Source organism: Mercenaria mercenaria, unplaced genomic scaffold (genome assembly GCF_021730395.1).
Source record: "Mercenaria mercenaria strain notata unplaced genomic scaffold, MADL_Memer_1 contig_3321, whole genome shotgun sequence".
NCBI classification, from domain to species: Eukaryota; Metazoa; Mollusca; class Bivalvia; order Venerida; family Veneridae; genus Mercenaria; species Mercenaria mercenaria.
The window spans coordinates 1-16845 of NW_026461448.1; the positions used below are offsets into that span (position 1 = coordinate 1).

General features: G+C 36.3%; 1 protein-coding gene across 8 annotated transcripts in view; it reads right to left on the reverse strand.

The window, feature by feature from the left end:
* Window positions 1-25: 25 nt before the first annotated feature.
* LOC128552949 (uncharacterized) overlaps window positions 26-16845 on the reverse strand; it is a 57940-nt gene continuing 41120 nt past the window's right edge. For 2 of the 8 annotated variants that reach the window (XM_053534034.1, XM_053534037.1), the window contains exons 6-8: window positions 16400-16493; window positions 4750-14855; window positions 26-2715 (exon numbers count right to left, since the gene is read on the reverse strand). In XM_053534034.1, the coding sequence (XP_053390009.1) occupies window positions 14661-14855; window positions 16400-16493 (289 nt within the window). In that variant the 3' untranslated portion in view covers window positions 26-2715; window positions 4750-14660. The remainder of the gene's footprint in view (window positions 2716-4749; window positions 14856-16399; window positions 16494-16845) is intronic. The other 6 variants (XM_053534040.1, XM_053534039.1, XM_053534035.1 and 3 more) reach the window with 6 other exon arrangements.

The following is a 16845-nucleotide window of genomic DNA, read 5'->3' on the forward strand; positions in this document are numbered from 1 at the left end:
CTAGATTTGAGCATGAAACAAAAAAGTTAAGGAAATACCAGAAAGTTGCAGTCATCTTTATATTCATAATTGTTCATTATGTCAACACAAACAGATAGTTAACAAATAAAAGAAAACACATATAAATTCTGTTTAAAAATGAAATAGCATAAATCTATTATTATATAGTATGATATAAATGAATAACTTCTTAAAATCTGTCTTTTATTTGCAGACTGTTTAAAAAGATATGCATGCTCATTTAAGCAACACTTGCAGAACCTTTTTTGCGTATCATATACTTTGTCCGAGATAAAAAGGTATACCACATAAAGTTAGATCCCGACAGAAATGTGTGTTAAATTGTCTTTTATAAAATTGAAGGCACTGACCTCCAAAATACTTTTCTTTCACCGAACCCGGACCGCCGCAGCAAATAAATAAGGTTTTCGGTGTTGCTACCAATATCGCTATGGAAGATTTTGTGTTTAATGCGCGTTAAATCCATGCAGTTTACCTCGAGAAAAGCGTAAGAAATGCTTTTCGATTTTCATCGTAAAATTAGTAAAAACAACTATTTCTCATATGTTTTCATTATAGTCTGTCAGAATTAAGTTTCAAAGCATTCCTCAGAAATATAACATTAATTTCCAGATATCTAGCAAAAACAAGAGGGCCATGGTGGCCCTATATATCGCTCACCAGAGCTGATCTGGCCTACTGACCTAGTTTTTGACCAAACATGACTAAGAGTTGAACTTGACCTAAAGATCGTCACAAACATTCTGATTAAATTTCATTAAGAATTGGTTACAACTGTGACCTCTAGAGATTTCACAATCTTTTTCTTTGATTTGACCGGGTGACCTAGTTTTTGACCCCACTTGACCCAGATTCGAACTTGACCTTGAAATGATTAAGACAAACATTCGACCCAGTTTCCTAAAGATTGAGCTACCGCCTCGGTAGCCTAGTGGTAGAGCGTCCTCTTTGAGTGCGGGAGGTTGTGGGTTCAGTCCCCGGCCGCGTCATACCAAAGATGTAAAAAATGGTACTAGTAGCTTCCTCGCTTGGCGCTCAGCATTAAGAGGATAGTGCTAAGACTGGTCAGCCCGGTGTCAGTCTAATGTGACTGGGTGGGGTATCATGACACGTGTCTACTACGTGATATTCCAGTGAGTGTGGCAGCATTATAAAGTTGGGCATTGTGTTCACTGCTACAAGTAGACACCGTCGTTTATATGACTGAAACATTGTTGAAAAAGACGTAAAACCCGGATACACACACACACAACTGTGGCCTCTAAAGTGTTCACAAGCTTTTCCTCTGATTTGACCAGGTGACCTAGTTTTTGACCCCACATTACCAAGATTCAAACTTGACCTAGTAATCATCAAGCTTAATTTTCTGACTAAGTTTCATAAATATTGGGACACAACTGTGGCCTTTAGAGTGTTCACAAGCTTTTTATTTAATTTGACCAGGTGACCTAGTTTTTGATCCAACATGACCCAGTTTCGAACTTGACCTAGAGATCATCAAGACTAACATTTTGACCAAGTTTCAAAAAGTTTGGTCACAAATGTGGTCTCTAGAGAGTTCACAAGGTTTTCCATTGATCTGACGTACTGACCTAGATTTTGACCAACATAACCCAGATTCAAACCTGACCTAGAGATCATTAAGACTAACATTCTGACCAAGTTTCAAAAAGATTGGGACACAAATGTTGTCTCTAGAGTGTTCACAAGCTACTCCTTTGATCTGATTTACTGACCTAGTTTTGTTCCCTTATGACCCAGTTTCTAACTTGACCTAGAAATCATCAAGACTTGCATTCTGATCAAGTTTCATAAAGAGTGGGTCACAAATGTGGTCTCTAGAGTGTTCACAAGGTTTTCCTTTGATAAGACCTACTGATCAAGTGTTTGACCCAAAATAACTCAGTTTCGAACTTAACCTAGATATCATTAAGACAAATATTCTGACCAAGTTTCATAAAGATTGGGTCAAACATGTGGTCTCTAGAGTGTTCACAAGCTTTGCCTTTGATCTGACCTACAGACCTAGTTTTTGAGCCCACATACCCAGTTTTAAACTTGATCTAGAGATCATAAAGACTAATATTCTGACTAAGTTTCATAAAGATTGGGTCAAAAATGTGGTCTCTAGAGTGTTCACAAACTTTTCCTTTGATCTGACCTACTGACCTAGTTTTTGACCCAATATAACCCAGTTTTAATTTTGACCTAGAGATCATCAAGACTAACATTCTGACTAATTTTCATAAAGATTGGGTCAAAAATGTGGTCTCTAGAGTGTTCACAAGCTTTTCCTTTGATCTGATCTGCTGACCTAGTTGTTTATCCCGCATAACCCAGTTTTCAACTTGACCTTGAGATCATCAAGACTAACATTCTGGCCAAGTTTCATAAAGATTGGGTCACAAATGTGGGCTCTAGAGTGTTCACAAAGCAAATGTTGACGCTCGACGCACGCCTACGGACGCCGGACAATGACCGGTCACAATACCTCACCTTGAGCACTTTTTGCTCTGGTGAGCTAAACAAATCTTTTTTTTTTTTTTTTGTCGAACGATCTGGAAGCTAGTGCCATGATTCAATATAATTTCACGTTGTTTAATTTCATTTGTTTTTCATAGAGTTTTTGTGTTGTTTCTTGTACTCCTCAACATCTTTAGATTTGGGTAACCTCCAATTCTGTTGCCGTCTGCTCTGAAGAAGAAAATAACAGGAAGGGGAGTTAATCAGTATTCGACAACACCAAGTTTGAAAAACTAACATGTATTCATACTGAAAAAGGACAAACTTAAAGTCTCCCTCACATTGGCAATAACTCCAGAATAAATAACCGGACATAGAAGTCTCGATAATATGCAAATGTCCACTTCATGCTGATGGTGTATATGAAGATTCATTTCAATTGGAGGAATAAAAAGAATAAATGGGACATGTCATATCATAAAGAAACATGTTTTGCCGAACTGATTCCTTTATACCTGATATAAGTGACTTTGGTGTGTTCGCATCACAAAGTTATGCACAAATCTAGTCATTCAGCCTCTACCTTTAATTCAGTTATGTTAGGAGCGGAGAACATTAAGTACCGGTACAGAACCCAGAAACACTGTTAAGTGAATAAATTACAGGTCCCCAGCTTTATTCTTTTTTTCCGAAAGTTAGAAAATGCATACGGGCTCTTCTAATGCAGTTCATGTTAAGAAACGGAGAACAGCAAGAACCGGTGCAGAAGCAAGAAACAGTGATTAAAGTTACATGCCTCCAGCTTTATTTCATTTTTTTCCGAAAGATGATTTCATTAAAAAAAAACACAAAAAAAAAACAACAACATTTCCACAGTGACGCCGTTCATATTTCAGAAGATTTCATTTCACTAAAACACACTTCAGTGAATAAAATAATATAGAAACTTGTGGCGCTAGAACTGAAATGTGATAAAAATAGAAGAAATTAAGCTTTACATTTTTTTTTTTCATTAACATTAAAATGTTCAAATGTTTCTCAATACTAGTAAAACATGAGAGCATAACTGTCACAATATACACCCGTCACAGAACATTACTTTTGATTTTTTGAATACTATTCCTATTCAGCAGACTAGTTATCAGTTTTCTAAATGTTGACGGATTCCAGAGCCACGAGGACTATACTGTTTGTTATTGAACTTGGCCAATATAACATGCCCACAAACATTATGCCTAAGTTTGATTAAGATTGGATATGATAAACGAGGGACACTGCCAATATTGCGATTTTCTTGTTAAAGTGCTATTATTCAAGAGTGCCTTTGAGTATGTATTAGGTTATCGAATTTGTCTGAGAATTTATGCTCATAAACTTTGTGACAAGGTTGGTGAACATTGGATAAAGAGTACCTAGTAAGTAACAGTTTACACTCAGTCTGTCAGTTTTTTTTTTTTTGAAGTTTTAGTAATCCATCAGCCGTAATACAACAGACACTGGGATAATCTAGCTGACTGCCAAACTTTGCCGAAATATTACCAAGATACACTGTAACGTTGGATAAGAACTGCTCAAGTAAGAAAGCGGACAACTTTAGTAATCACATAATACGTCCCGTTTCGAAGCGGGGGTATAATAGGGTTATTATAACAGTAGCTTGATCTGGGATGCTGTATTCGCCTCGAGTGGATTTTGTCAGATCGGATCTCAATCGCCGGGTGTAATCCGACCTTGCAAAATCCACGAGAGCCGAATACAAAGTCCCAGATCTAGCTACTGTTATAATGACCCTTTTATTATATACCTTTACCATTTTGATTCTTGTTTTGTTCTTAAACGAAATCTTCAATGTTTATCGATATTAAATGGAACTTAGTGAAGTTTTTATGTGCGCTATTTATAGAACTGTGTCAGGTTATGCGTATTACTGAAAATAGTCCGGCAGCATACAATACGGAAGGTACAATACGGTATTTAAAAGGTACAATACGGATTTTTTGTCTGTCTGTTCATATTTAATTGTGAAATACAAGCCGATTTTTTACAGAATTTATATAGGTATATAATAAAAAATGATATTTTGATATTATACATCCTTCAGTGTGGCCATTTTTACTTGTTTCACCATAACAAAACTAAATGCTGTTAAAAATATTCATTAAAGCAATACTTAACAAACGCATACTTAACAAATGCAAAATGCTTAAAACGTTCATTCTTTTCAGAATTATCTAAAGGCTTAAACACAATTATAAACATACACACCTTATAGATATCAAAACACCAGCAAATTGTGATGAACTTTCAGGTACATTATCCAAATGTCTCCACAATTCACGTGAGACAAATGCTGATCACAGTGCTCTGGAGAAAAAAATCCTGTAAAATACATATCAGGTACTGCAAAACACCAAAAATTCAAAGGCACAAAGAAAATTTGACAGATATTCATGGCAGGTTTCAGATTAGAAAATGTCCTACAGTAACAGAAATCAAGCACATTAAATTTTGTAACAATTTTTGTGACGAATGTGATCGATGTCGATTTTTGATGTGACATCTGATTACATTTGTCACATGTCATTTTCAATCGGAAAAATGAACAAAAAAGTGCATTTTTACATCCGAAACACATTTGTAACATGTTTTAACTCACTTGTACGAAGTGACAAAGTTAGCCATTGTGATCAGCCGTTGTACGTCGTCCGTCCGTCCGTCCTTTCACATTTTTCTTGTGAATATGACAGAGATAGCATTTATTATTTGATTTTGACAAAACTTGCACAGAACTTGATATAGATCTATGATCCAGATATGGCAATAATTACTGATTTTAGCCTTGTGAACCCGATTAAGACCACATGTTTTTGTTATTTTGACTCGACTCGCTTACAACTTATTTATCTATAAGATCTCGGTTCCTTTCAAAAACAACCGTATTGCACCATTTGACTTGGAGTTACGGCCCCTGAATTGGCAAAAATGATGATTTTATCCTTGTCAACAAAATGGAGACTACATTTATTATTTGATTTTTATTAAACTTATATAGGATCTCACTTCCTTTTTAAACAGCCGTATCGCGCCATTTATCTCGGGGTTATGGCTGAAATGGCAAAACTTTGCTTATTTTAGTCTTGTGAACACGATAGAGGCCATATAATATATTTCATTTTGACCAAACTTGTATAGAAGTTATATATCTATAACATCTCGGTTCCTTACGAAACCAGCTATATAGCAACATTTGTGATGGAGTTATTACCTCTTAAATGACAAAACTTGCTGATTTTAGCATTGTAAACATGACAGATATCACATTTATAATTTGATTTTGACCAAACTTGCATAGAAATTATATATCATGAAGACCTTATATTTTTTCTCGAAGAGTAGCCATAGCAGGCTATTTGTCTTAAAGTTATGACCCCTAAAATGGCAAAAATCGCACATCTAATAACATGTAAAGCGTAGTATTACTCATGTTAGCGATAGTCGGCCATGACGGCCCTCTTGTTAATTAGAAGGATATTTCTGGTTAGGTTAATATCTTGGTACTTGTTTGTTATCTGACAATTAAACTTGGCAAGAATACCGAACGGTTATCATGATTGGTTTGTTCATAGTAGCATGGCACTTAATGTACATGTCACTTATAAAGTTCCCATATCGGTTTTGGTTTGTAAGATTTCATTTTTTACTAAATGCATGGATACATGTATATGAATATGTATGATTAAAGAGGAAGATGCACACCACATGCAATCCCTGTTCAACTTTTATAATCGGCAATTCGCTGGTTGTATCGCTTCAACAATAAATAAAGTGCACTAAAATCAAGATCAAGACAGTCTCAACAAACATAGAAAGTCCTGTATTAAAAGTTGAACACTACACTGGGTATATTTATAGGTTATTAACTTTGTATGTGGATATATGCACGAGTTCTGCAGCGGTAATATCGCGCGACTTTAGGAGCGCAATATTATCCGCGAACGAACGAGTGCGTATATCCACATACAAAGTTGATAACCTTTTTATTACACATCCACTATCAAATGATTACTTTATATCTAAATTATTGTTCTGTAACGAAAGATAGGAAAAACACGAAAAGAACTTCTCCGAAAATGCAATAAAGAAATCAAACTGACGCGCATTAATATTTTCCGCAAAAATGACGTCAACTTGTTGTCGCAATGTGCGCGTGGACGCCATGGACGTCACGCGATTCTTTCCATTACAACGTTAATAAAACATTCCACGTCCGATATGAAAGCGTTCCACGTCATGATATGGAAAAATATTGCACGATAGAGGTCCATTGAAACCAAATGGATAATAATTTTAGGTATGTAATAAATACATTTATCTATACTTAAAAATAGTGACTAGCTTGACTATTCGAAGACTGCTCATGGCTATTGTTCTTATCCTGATGCCGTTGGCGTCCGCGGGTTTGCTGCAGGATACGTTTTTCGTTTTCGTTTTGTTTATCTCTGTCAATTCGAACTGCTTTAAAAAAAGACTTATACTCACGACAATGGATACATCATATGAAATATGTCCCATTTAAGGTAGTTCTGCACGTTTGGATGGAAATTTTTTCTACAATGTAGGATTTGATTAAACTCAGATTTTTCAAAACTTCAGAATGTTTCTAGAAAATTCAGCAAATAAAAAGGAAAGGGTCGTGACCTTTTGACTAGACTGATTAGAAGAAAATGGACCTCACGCACTTTTTTACAATGGTAGTCTATGGGAATACTCAGTATAGCAACTTTCAAAACATTTTCGCGAATAGAAAATTTTCCACAGTGTAGATTTTAATAAAAATTCTCACAGTCGTGAACGAACGTATGACCTGCATTCGGTGCCTGTATTCGTATGGAAATACTCTGATTTTTACGGTGACATTTTATTTAATACTAAACCGCAATGCACGATGATGAAATTGCGATGTTACGATAGTGAAATGTCGATGTAATATCGTGTTTTCATCATCGTACTATCGCGTTTTCATCATCGCACCATCGTGTCATCGCGTTTTCATCATCGTAGTTTGTTAGGATGTAGAAGGTATATAGTGCAATGTGAAAATGAGATTGTATCAAGCCTGTATTTTACTGACACATACTGTACCACTGCGCATGACCACCGGAAGGCGATGGTACGATGGTGAAAATACGATGGTACGAGGGTGATAACGCGATGGTACAATGTAGAAAACGCGATGGTACGATGATGAAAACGCGATATTACATCGACATTTCACCATCGTACCATCGCACCATCATGCTTTTATCATCGTGTCATCAAGTTTCACCATCGTACCATCGTTGTTTCATCATCTTGCCATCGCTCCATCGTGTTTTCGTCATCGTACCATCGTGCCATCGCGATTTCACCATCGTACCATCGCATTTTCACAATCGTGCGATCGGGTTATCATCATCCTACCATCGTTGTTTCACCATCGTACAATCGCGTTTTCACCATCGTATCATCGCGTTCACCATCGTACCATCACGTTTTTACCATCGTGCCATGCGTTATAATCATCGTACCATCGTGGTTTCACAATCGTGTCATTGAGTTTTCACCATCGTACCATCGCTTTTTCACCATTGTACCATCGCCTTCCGGTTAGAAATGCGCAGTCGCGTACACTTGTTATTTTTGTCAACAATAGATGAATGTATCTTAATGTATTTTGTTAGACGAAATTTACCATTTAGATTCTGCTGTTTTGCAAAATGTTTTACTAAATGTTCAGTGCTCACTTCATTAAAACTGTAAAATTTACAAGGCCACGTCCTTTGTATTTTATGTATGCATGAAAGTAAATAAAAAGCTGGGAGTAATAGTCACATGGTATTATTTAAACTCAGCTTATTCTTGTTAGGATGTAGAAGGTACATAGTGCAAAGTGAAAATGAGATTGTATCAAGCCTGTATTTTACTGACACATATACTGTACCACTGCGCATGACCACCGGAAGGCGATGGTACGATGGTGAAAATGCGATGGTACGAGGGTGATAACGCGATGGTACAATGTAGAAAACGCGATGGTACGATGATGAAAACGCGATATTACATCGACATTTAACCATCGTACCAACGCACCATCATGATTTCATCATCGTGTCATCAAGTTTCCACCATCGTACCATCGTTGTTTCATCATCTTACCATCGCTCCATCGTGTTTTCGTCATCGTACCATCGTGCATCGCGGTTTAGTAATAAATAAAACGTCACGATTGTCCAAACGGAATACCGTAGATTTTGAACCTCTATAGGAGCGGCAAGAGTAACTCCATCGGTGAGGGTGGTGCAGTAGATAATTTTGCTGATTACGAAACCGGCGGAGCTGGTTTAATTCCTAGTCAGAGCCGGAATTTCCAGATATATTGTGTCTCCCATCCACCCAGTTAAGACCTTACGTGTATCGGTGCGTTTTACCAGACCCGTAAACGAACGTATGAGTGTATACTCGCATATTAGCCAGGGTGTAATTTCAAATGAAATTAATTAATGGGAAGAACTAACCATCGTCAAGGGTGTCGAGGGACACACGGTTCGAGACCGGGTGAAAAAAATCTATTGCGATTTTCGCCACTAGGTGCTTTTCAAGTTGGGAAATTGTCGGTTACTAACATACAGATACTGGCTGCTATACTGATTTTAATATTATTGACATTTTTATCATCATTATCATCATCATCATCATCATCATATTAAACTGTATTACCTAAATACCGTTGAAAATATGCGCTCAGAATCCAACAAAAAACATAATATTCATCAAAACCATTCTACAGGGTGAGAAAATTCGAGACGTTGGCAGTAATATGTGTGATATGATCACTACAGATTGTCAATAAATTGTGGTTATTTGTACCAAAGTATTTGCAAATCTGACTAAAGCGAGTTATGATCCGGGCACAAACATATATATTACAACAAAATAACAAAACAAATCAAAGCTGTGACCTTGATCTTGGATATAGCAACAAGGATCATGATCGCAATACACCTTCTATTCATGCTGATCATTTGTACCAAATAATTTGAAAATCTGACTATGCATGGGCAAGTTTTGCCAAGGACAAGAACCAATACATATAACTGCACGAACGCACAGACTCCACTATTTCACGACGGGATTATAATAGAAGAATGCCTATTACCTCACAGGCGGGCTCAGTAAATATGGTGTATTTTCTTTAAATCTCATAGACATTAGTTCGCAGCAGAAGGTCGGGCCTTCCTAGAATTAAGGCTAACGACTCCGTCCATGACAAGTAGTATATAATTTGTCCCGTGACAAAGCAACTTCCTGTTTGTCAACCAACTTGAAACAGCTCTGGATGACAAAAGATAGCTACAAATGTATGTCGCCACCGGGTTCGAATCAGTGAACTGGGCATGTGGGTCTACATTGCAGCAAGTCGAGGTAACAGTAGAAGTAGCTGAAGTTGTAAACGTATTAAAGTGGTAGTGGCAGTGGATGCAGGAATGATTGAAAAATTGAGCCAAGTCACGGGAAAACTAACATTCGGATATTTTCGTGAATTTCCGGAAAGTCTATATTTAGACTGCCCTGTGCAATTGTGCATCTGAATTAGGGTAAAAAATTTCATATTCTGGTAGATTAAGCCTTCTTTGAAATAACAGCGAACAGTGTAGGCCATGATCAGACTGTGCGGATGCTCAGGCTGATCTGGGTCCACACTGGTTGCAGAACCTCGAAGATACCAAAGGCCTATTTTCCCATAATGCGGCTCAAATAATTTAATGACGTCATTGACGTCGACGACGACGACGACGTTAACTTGTGATGGTCCTTTTGGCAGTCATTTAATGATGTTGCGATGACAACCAACTCATTGAACATTTGTATTATAAAACTCAACATGATACATATGTGTTTCTCATGTCAACCCCCATGTTGGACAAACACATTCGTAACATATTTTACCTGTTACGAATACGATCGCATACGTATGAAATCTGTTACAAATGCGATCTGTTACGAATGTGGTCCTACATAGCACAAATCTACTGATCTTGGGTTTGTGAGTTCGATCCCCGGGCGGGGCGTATGTTCTCCGTGACGGTTTGATAAATGACGTGTCTGATATCATTTGTCCCCCATTTCTGATTCATGTGGGGAAGTTGGCAGTTACTTGTGGAGAACAGGTTTGTACTGGTACAGAATCCAGGATCACTGGTTAGGTTAATTGTCCGCTGTTACTTAACTGAAATACTTCTGAAAAATGGCGTTGCAAACAAACATACACTTACAATAGTTTGCGAAAATCTATTTCGGAATTTCCTTTGAAACTTTTCAGCCGAGTGGAGGAAGGAGATGGGAGAGGGAAGGAGGTGGGGCCCGGGTTATCTAGCACTGGATCGGGCCTGCCACTCCGCCTCTCCCAAACCTCCCCTGCGTAAACTCTCTAGAAAATGGAATGAATAATTGTGTTTAATCAGCCCCATATGACAATAGGTTGGGTGAGGTCAATAACGTTTTTTTACATTTGATATTAATTGAATTATAACTACTAAAAGTGTACTCACATTTCTCAAAATGTTCAATATCATGTCTCCTTTGAATAAGTAACGTCCAACTAATTTGAAGCGATCCTAGGAAATATTGTGATATTTTTTTCATATGGGCAATTGCCAGTCACAAATATAAAACAATATCACAGTATATAAACGAACTGAACCCCAACCGGATCTTGCGAGCAGATTTCACGATCCGATTGATGAAAATATGTGGGACTATCTAAATAATTATGAACAACTTGTTGCAATGATGCTGAGGCGGTATGTAATCGATTGTATCATATCAAGAAATACTTTATCTTTCCGGATGAAAACATTCTTTACCAGCTTGATCGTCCTATAATTGCCGATAAAATGCTGTACTCTTCTCAACGTGTTCCGTTTATTTCAACACTCGCCGATTATACAAGAAATTTTATGCATAAAATCGTTTATCTGTACCAGTACTCGTGTTTGAGGTGTTGTTTAAATGTATTTCCTTCACTAAACCGGCGACATAAACCTACCAGGACATGTTCGTTATGTAGAAAATTATGGAAAGTAAACAAGGCGATTGTTAGAATACTGAACCCGTCTTGCAAGTATCAATCTAATGATCTGTACCTCACTTGTGAGTTCACTGAACCATATCTTGCGAGTCAGGTAGGGGTTTTTCCATTGCCTTTGTATTCACTTTTTGTCTTTTATCGTTCCGAATGTGAAATTACTGTGTCTACAACAATTATATGGCGCATCTAAAGTTATTGTCTGGTACTATATGTACCATAAACAATGTTAAGCATTTAGCTGCACACAGAATGACTGGTTATTGCCTAAACGCATCCCTACCTGGAAACGAAAATGTTTACATGAATCTGGTAATTGATTATGGAAAGAGAAATTATACCTTGATATGATATAATAACTACTAGTAACATGTCTCCTCTGCATTTGCAACCATTGTTCTTTTGTATTTTAGCTCGACGATTCAACGAATATTTTGAGCTATTCTACTCACGTGTTCATGCATCGTCGTTGATGTTGACGTCGGCGTAATGCTTTGCTTAATGTTTTGCATGAAACTTTATATCTCCAAGAAAACTGAAGGTATTTAGTTGAAACTTCGCTCATGTCTTCGGGTCAGCAGTATCTTGCCATCAAGGCCCATAACTTTGGCCAGCATTTGATTGACTGATCCCCTTTCTAGATAGATATGCTGGTTTAAGTTTTGCGTGCCACTTCATGTATTTAGTACTGCTGAAGGTAATTCGTTGAAACGATCGAAGGGCAGTGTCATATCACCAAGACACATAACTGTCACAGTGTCAGACATATTTAATGAATTATTACATACACGTTTCTATTCCCAGTTAAGTTACCCTGGTACCGGAAACGTCAATATTTTTCCATACACTGACGCCTGAATTTCACATCGGGTGCGTGACGTAATTCAGCGTTTGTTGTTGCACTATTTTTTTCTATTTAGTTCAGTATTGTCAATCCTATTCGGGCTATTGAACAAATTTATGATATACATTATATCTATACATATGGATGTGTATGTAATAAAAAGATTATTATCTTTGCATCGGGAAATATGCACTCGTTCTTCAGCTGAAAAATATTTATATTTATATCGCGCAATATTTCCGCTGAAGAACTCGTGCATATTTCCCGATACAAAGCTAATAACCTATAATTATCCCCCACCCCTTTTTGCAGTTATGAAATATTTATCCGAGGTTTTCAGTACTACTACAGGCTGAATTCAAAATAAATGTAGATCTTTCGAAAGCAAAGATATCAAACAAAGAACAGAAAATAGCAGACTCGGTTTTATTGAGTTTGTTCATGGGCAGTGTTGAAATATGCAACACTGCCCACGCAACTTTACACTTATCTGCAAGGCCAATGGACCGTTTTAGCCCCACAGAGTTATCCCTAGTTTTCGGCCTATAAACTGTAGATCGAATGGCTGATATTATACAATAGTGCGTTTTTATTGCCTAGACGGGGCGGAGCTTCATGCCAGTCTGATGCATTATTGTGCAGGGTAATGTAGTATGTTTGGTAACTTTTGGAGGTTCGTATCGTAAATCTTAAACTAATTAACAGTTGCCGTTACTGCATGATAGTACTCTTACATTGTAAAATATATTCTGTGATTATGAACTACATGAAAAACGGTAGGAAAATTCCACTGGATTAAGTCTTTTATTAGAAAGAAACGTACAAAATCTTTGAAAATACTCCCAAGACATGGTACAGACAGATCGCGTAAACTCGCAAGTGAGGTTCAGAATCACCGGCAAGAAACGTACAGTAAGCCTTTTTTACACCCTGGCTTTAATTCTTGTTTTTATGTTCAAAATCAATCGTTCATATAACAAATAACCATAATACATTTTGTTATTAATTAATTGCAGCAGTACAAACTCGAAACTCCGTGTACAACCAATCTAAACTTGGTAAAACCTAGTTTTCTTTCGTGTGTACTGCTAATCTCGTTCTAGCCTGCGGAGAGTTTCATGAATTTTATTGTTTTAATGCTAAAAATGATAATGTTGCGTACCATAGGTCAACAATAAAGTTTGTTGGCTACAACATACATACAGATTGACTTACTTATCATTCAACAGTATCGTCACGAACACGAATGTTTTACTCAACTGTCACGACGCAAAATGGTTGATACTGAAATCCGCTCGCAAGATCCGGTTGGGGTTCAGTTCGTTTATATACTGTGAATATGGACGTGTAATTATTTGGACTAGTACACAGGTGTTGACATAATTCTGTTCTGTAGGCTATTTATAGCGCGCTATTTATATATCCGATTAAAGGTAGTCTGGAAAAATATACTCATTTCACTTGGATTCAAATAGGAATATATGGTGTTAGTCTGGTTACCGGACGTGTAGTCTTAATACTCTCGGTACAGTTCGTATGTTTCCGTACAAAGGGGTTATCTCCACCTGAACAAGAATTTGACAATTCATTGAAATTAATTCATAACCCAGCTCCTTGCAATCACATAGTTAAGGAACCGCCTAAGTTGTTTTCACCAAGAAGTATACACCATTGACGCTCTAAGAAGGCACGATGTAAGTAACCGATAGTTGAGTATGATGAAGTAGTATGTCAGATTACAGCATGTCCGAAAGCTAGATGTTATCTTCATCAGTAAGTATACACCATTGACGGTCCAAGAAGACACGATGTACGTAACCACTAGTCAATATGATGAAGTAGTTTATCAGATTACAGCATGTCCGAAAGCGAGACGAATATATGAAGCAAGCAAGATCAAATCAAACTGAATATCAAATAAAGGCATGTACATGTAAGAATGCAAGATGGGATTCCGAATGTCAAAATCAAACAGTCAACTTGTCAGACGAAACACGCGTACGCAACAAGGCGATATGCAATGTTTGCCTTAATATTGTTCCACACGCCACTGTGATGATGCCTTAACTTATAAAATGTTATATTGTCAGTAGTCTGCAGCTGCAAATGTTTTTAAGTTATCTACAAGCTTGAATTATCTTTTTTTTACGAAAATAACGAGTGTTTGTGTAAATGTTAAGACCTATACTTTGTTGCATTAAGCTATTCTTAATGTGTATTTATGTAGAATACATACCGAGGCTGTATCTTTACAAATAAACACAGTTTTGTTACTCGAAATACGTACATTTTCCCTAGCTCCAATGCAAGGTTTAAAATGTTGAAGCCTTTATTGTTTACTAATGTAACCGCATCTAACTGTTCTCTCTTGAACTTCCAATCCCACCGCTCGTTTGCTAATATCTATATATAGAATATCATTACAGAGAACAATCATTGAATAGTCTACAATTAAGTTACGAGTCGCACTTGTTATACCAGAGAAGTATATACATGGCTAAATTCCAACCGTAGAACAATAAATTCAAGTTGTTAGCGACGTGTCATATCTTATTATTCAGTTTTTATATAAAGAATGTCATCTTTCAAACATATCCAGTTTATGTATGTATATCGGCTACACAACTGGACATGTATCTGATAACAATTCCCAAAATATGCAGAGAATTCGACAGTATGACATAGGCTACAAAAATTATTACTCCAAAATGAATAAAAGTTTTCACTATTAAGAAAGCGAGAAATCATTTAAACTCCCATGGAAATAGAAAAATTTAAATTTACATCAATTTGGCAGGCATTCTTATTTAAGAAAATTTTATCTGGACCGCAATATTACAGGTGAAGATATTTAAAGATATTAAATGCTCTCCTGACATACAAATATGGAAGAATCTATCTTATAATAGGTAAATTTACCTTGAACACAATACAGAACTAAATTCTTTACAAGATGCATTAAAGAAACCATTTGGAATGAAATTGGAAAACACAATAAAAAATATCGTGAACTAGCCGTCCTTGTTTATTGCATTTGTAACGTGGCGAATATAAAAGTCTTGGTCATTATTGTGTTTTTTTTTTTCAGATCAGTTCTTATCTTTTTAAGTTCACATATTGTTGATTAATATACTTGCTGCTGGGTTTTAGAAAAAGTGGTATACATACTGTTAATTAGGCCAATTGTCTTTGCATAAATCACAAATTTGTTTCCATTATCTTAAAAACTACTTAAATTATTAAATCTGGTCAACGCTGAAAGAACGATACAATTTTCGCAAATTGTCTTTCAAACTAATCGCCCTTTGTTATTTATTTCATAAACGCTACTAAAATTACGTTTTATTTATCTAGCTTCCCAATATGTCATAGTTGACACAATACGTTATCGACAAAATTGAACTGTTTGTTCACCTGCTATTGTGACTATAATTTAACTCTTTTTTTTATATTGAATCCTCCAGTTTCCAAAAATAGCGGAGAACACTTAGAAAAGATTCAAGGGCTATGGAATTGCAGCATTTTCAGTGTTCATTTTAATTACTATAAAAAGATAGATGGAACACACGGACCGCTGAGGAGTGTGACTGGATGGCAATGTTACATTTTAGTCGGCAAAATAAAAGTGAAAGAAAAGTTTCTACGGACGCCGCCATGTTTTCTGTAATTACTTCTACGTTTCTAGCAATATAGAGCATTACGGTATACTTTCATAATAGTAGCAATTTGATCACGTGAATGCATAGAAATATGTTCCTTTCTATATATATTCTATATAATAGTGTGTGTTCAAAGTAGCAAATAACAGATCTCAAAACGTCAGTACATCTTTTCATAAATAATGCATTAACTTATTGCATAATTATGAGATTCCTCAAAGTAATTCAAGCAAACCCTTTATGTTCATATCTCTTTAAAAAACTAATGAAAGGTGAAGTAAGCCTTACCTTCCGTGGCATAAGACGTTCGAATTTATCAAAGGCTTCTGCTTCTGATGTATGTTCTACTGCATAATGTAGTGCAGTATTTCCGTCAGTATCTCTGTCAAATAAGCATGTATATATATATGGCGGAAATGAGTGTATAACCTCATCTTTTTCTAAAGTGGTAAGATTTTTTATTTTATTGTTAATGAGGTATATAGTTTTTGTTGCAAATAATGTGATCAAATATAGATAATTTTTGCCAACGAAAGGTGTAACTAAATTATCACAGAGATTGGTCATTATGCATCAAAGAGTCCATTCAGTTCTACTGTATGATTCTAGCTGTTGTTCTTTTTTTAACTATTGCTAGGCGTGTCAGGAATATTTTACATTTAATAAGCCCAATCAAGTGATGGTCTGCTATTATTTTGTAGTTTGCGTTTTATGCTTCCAAAGCATATTCTTAA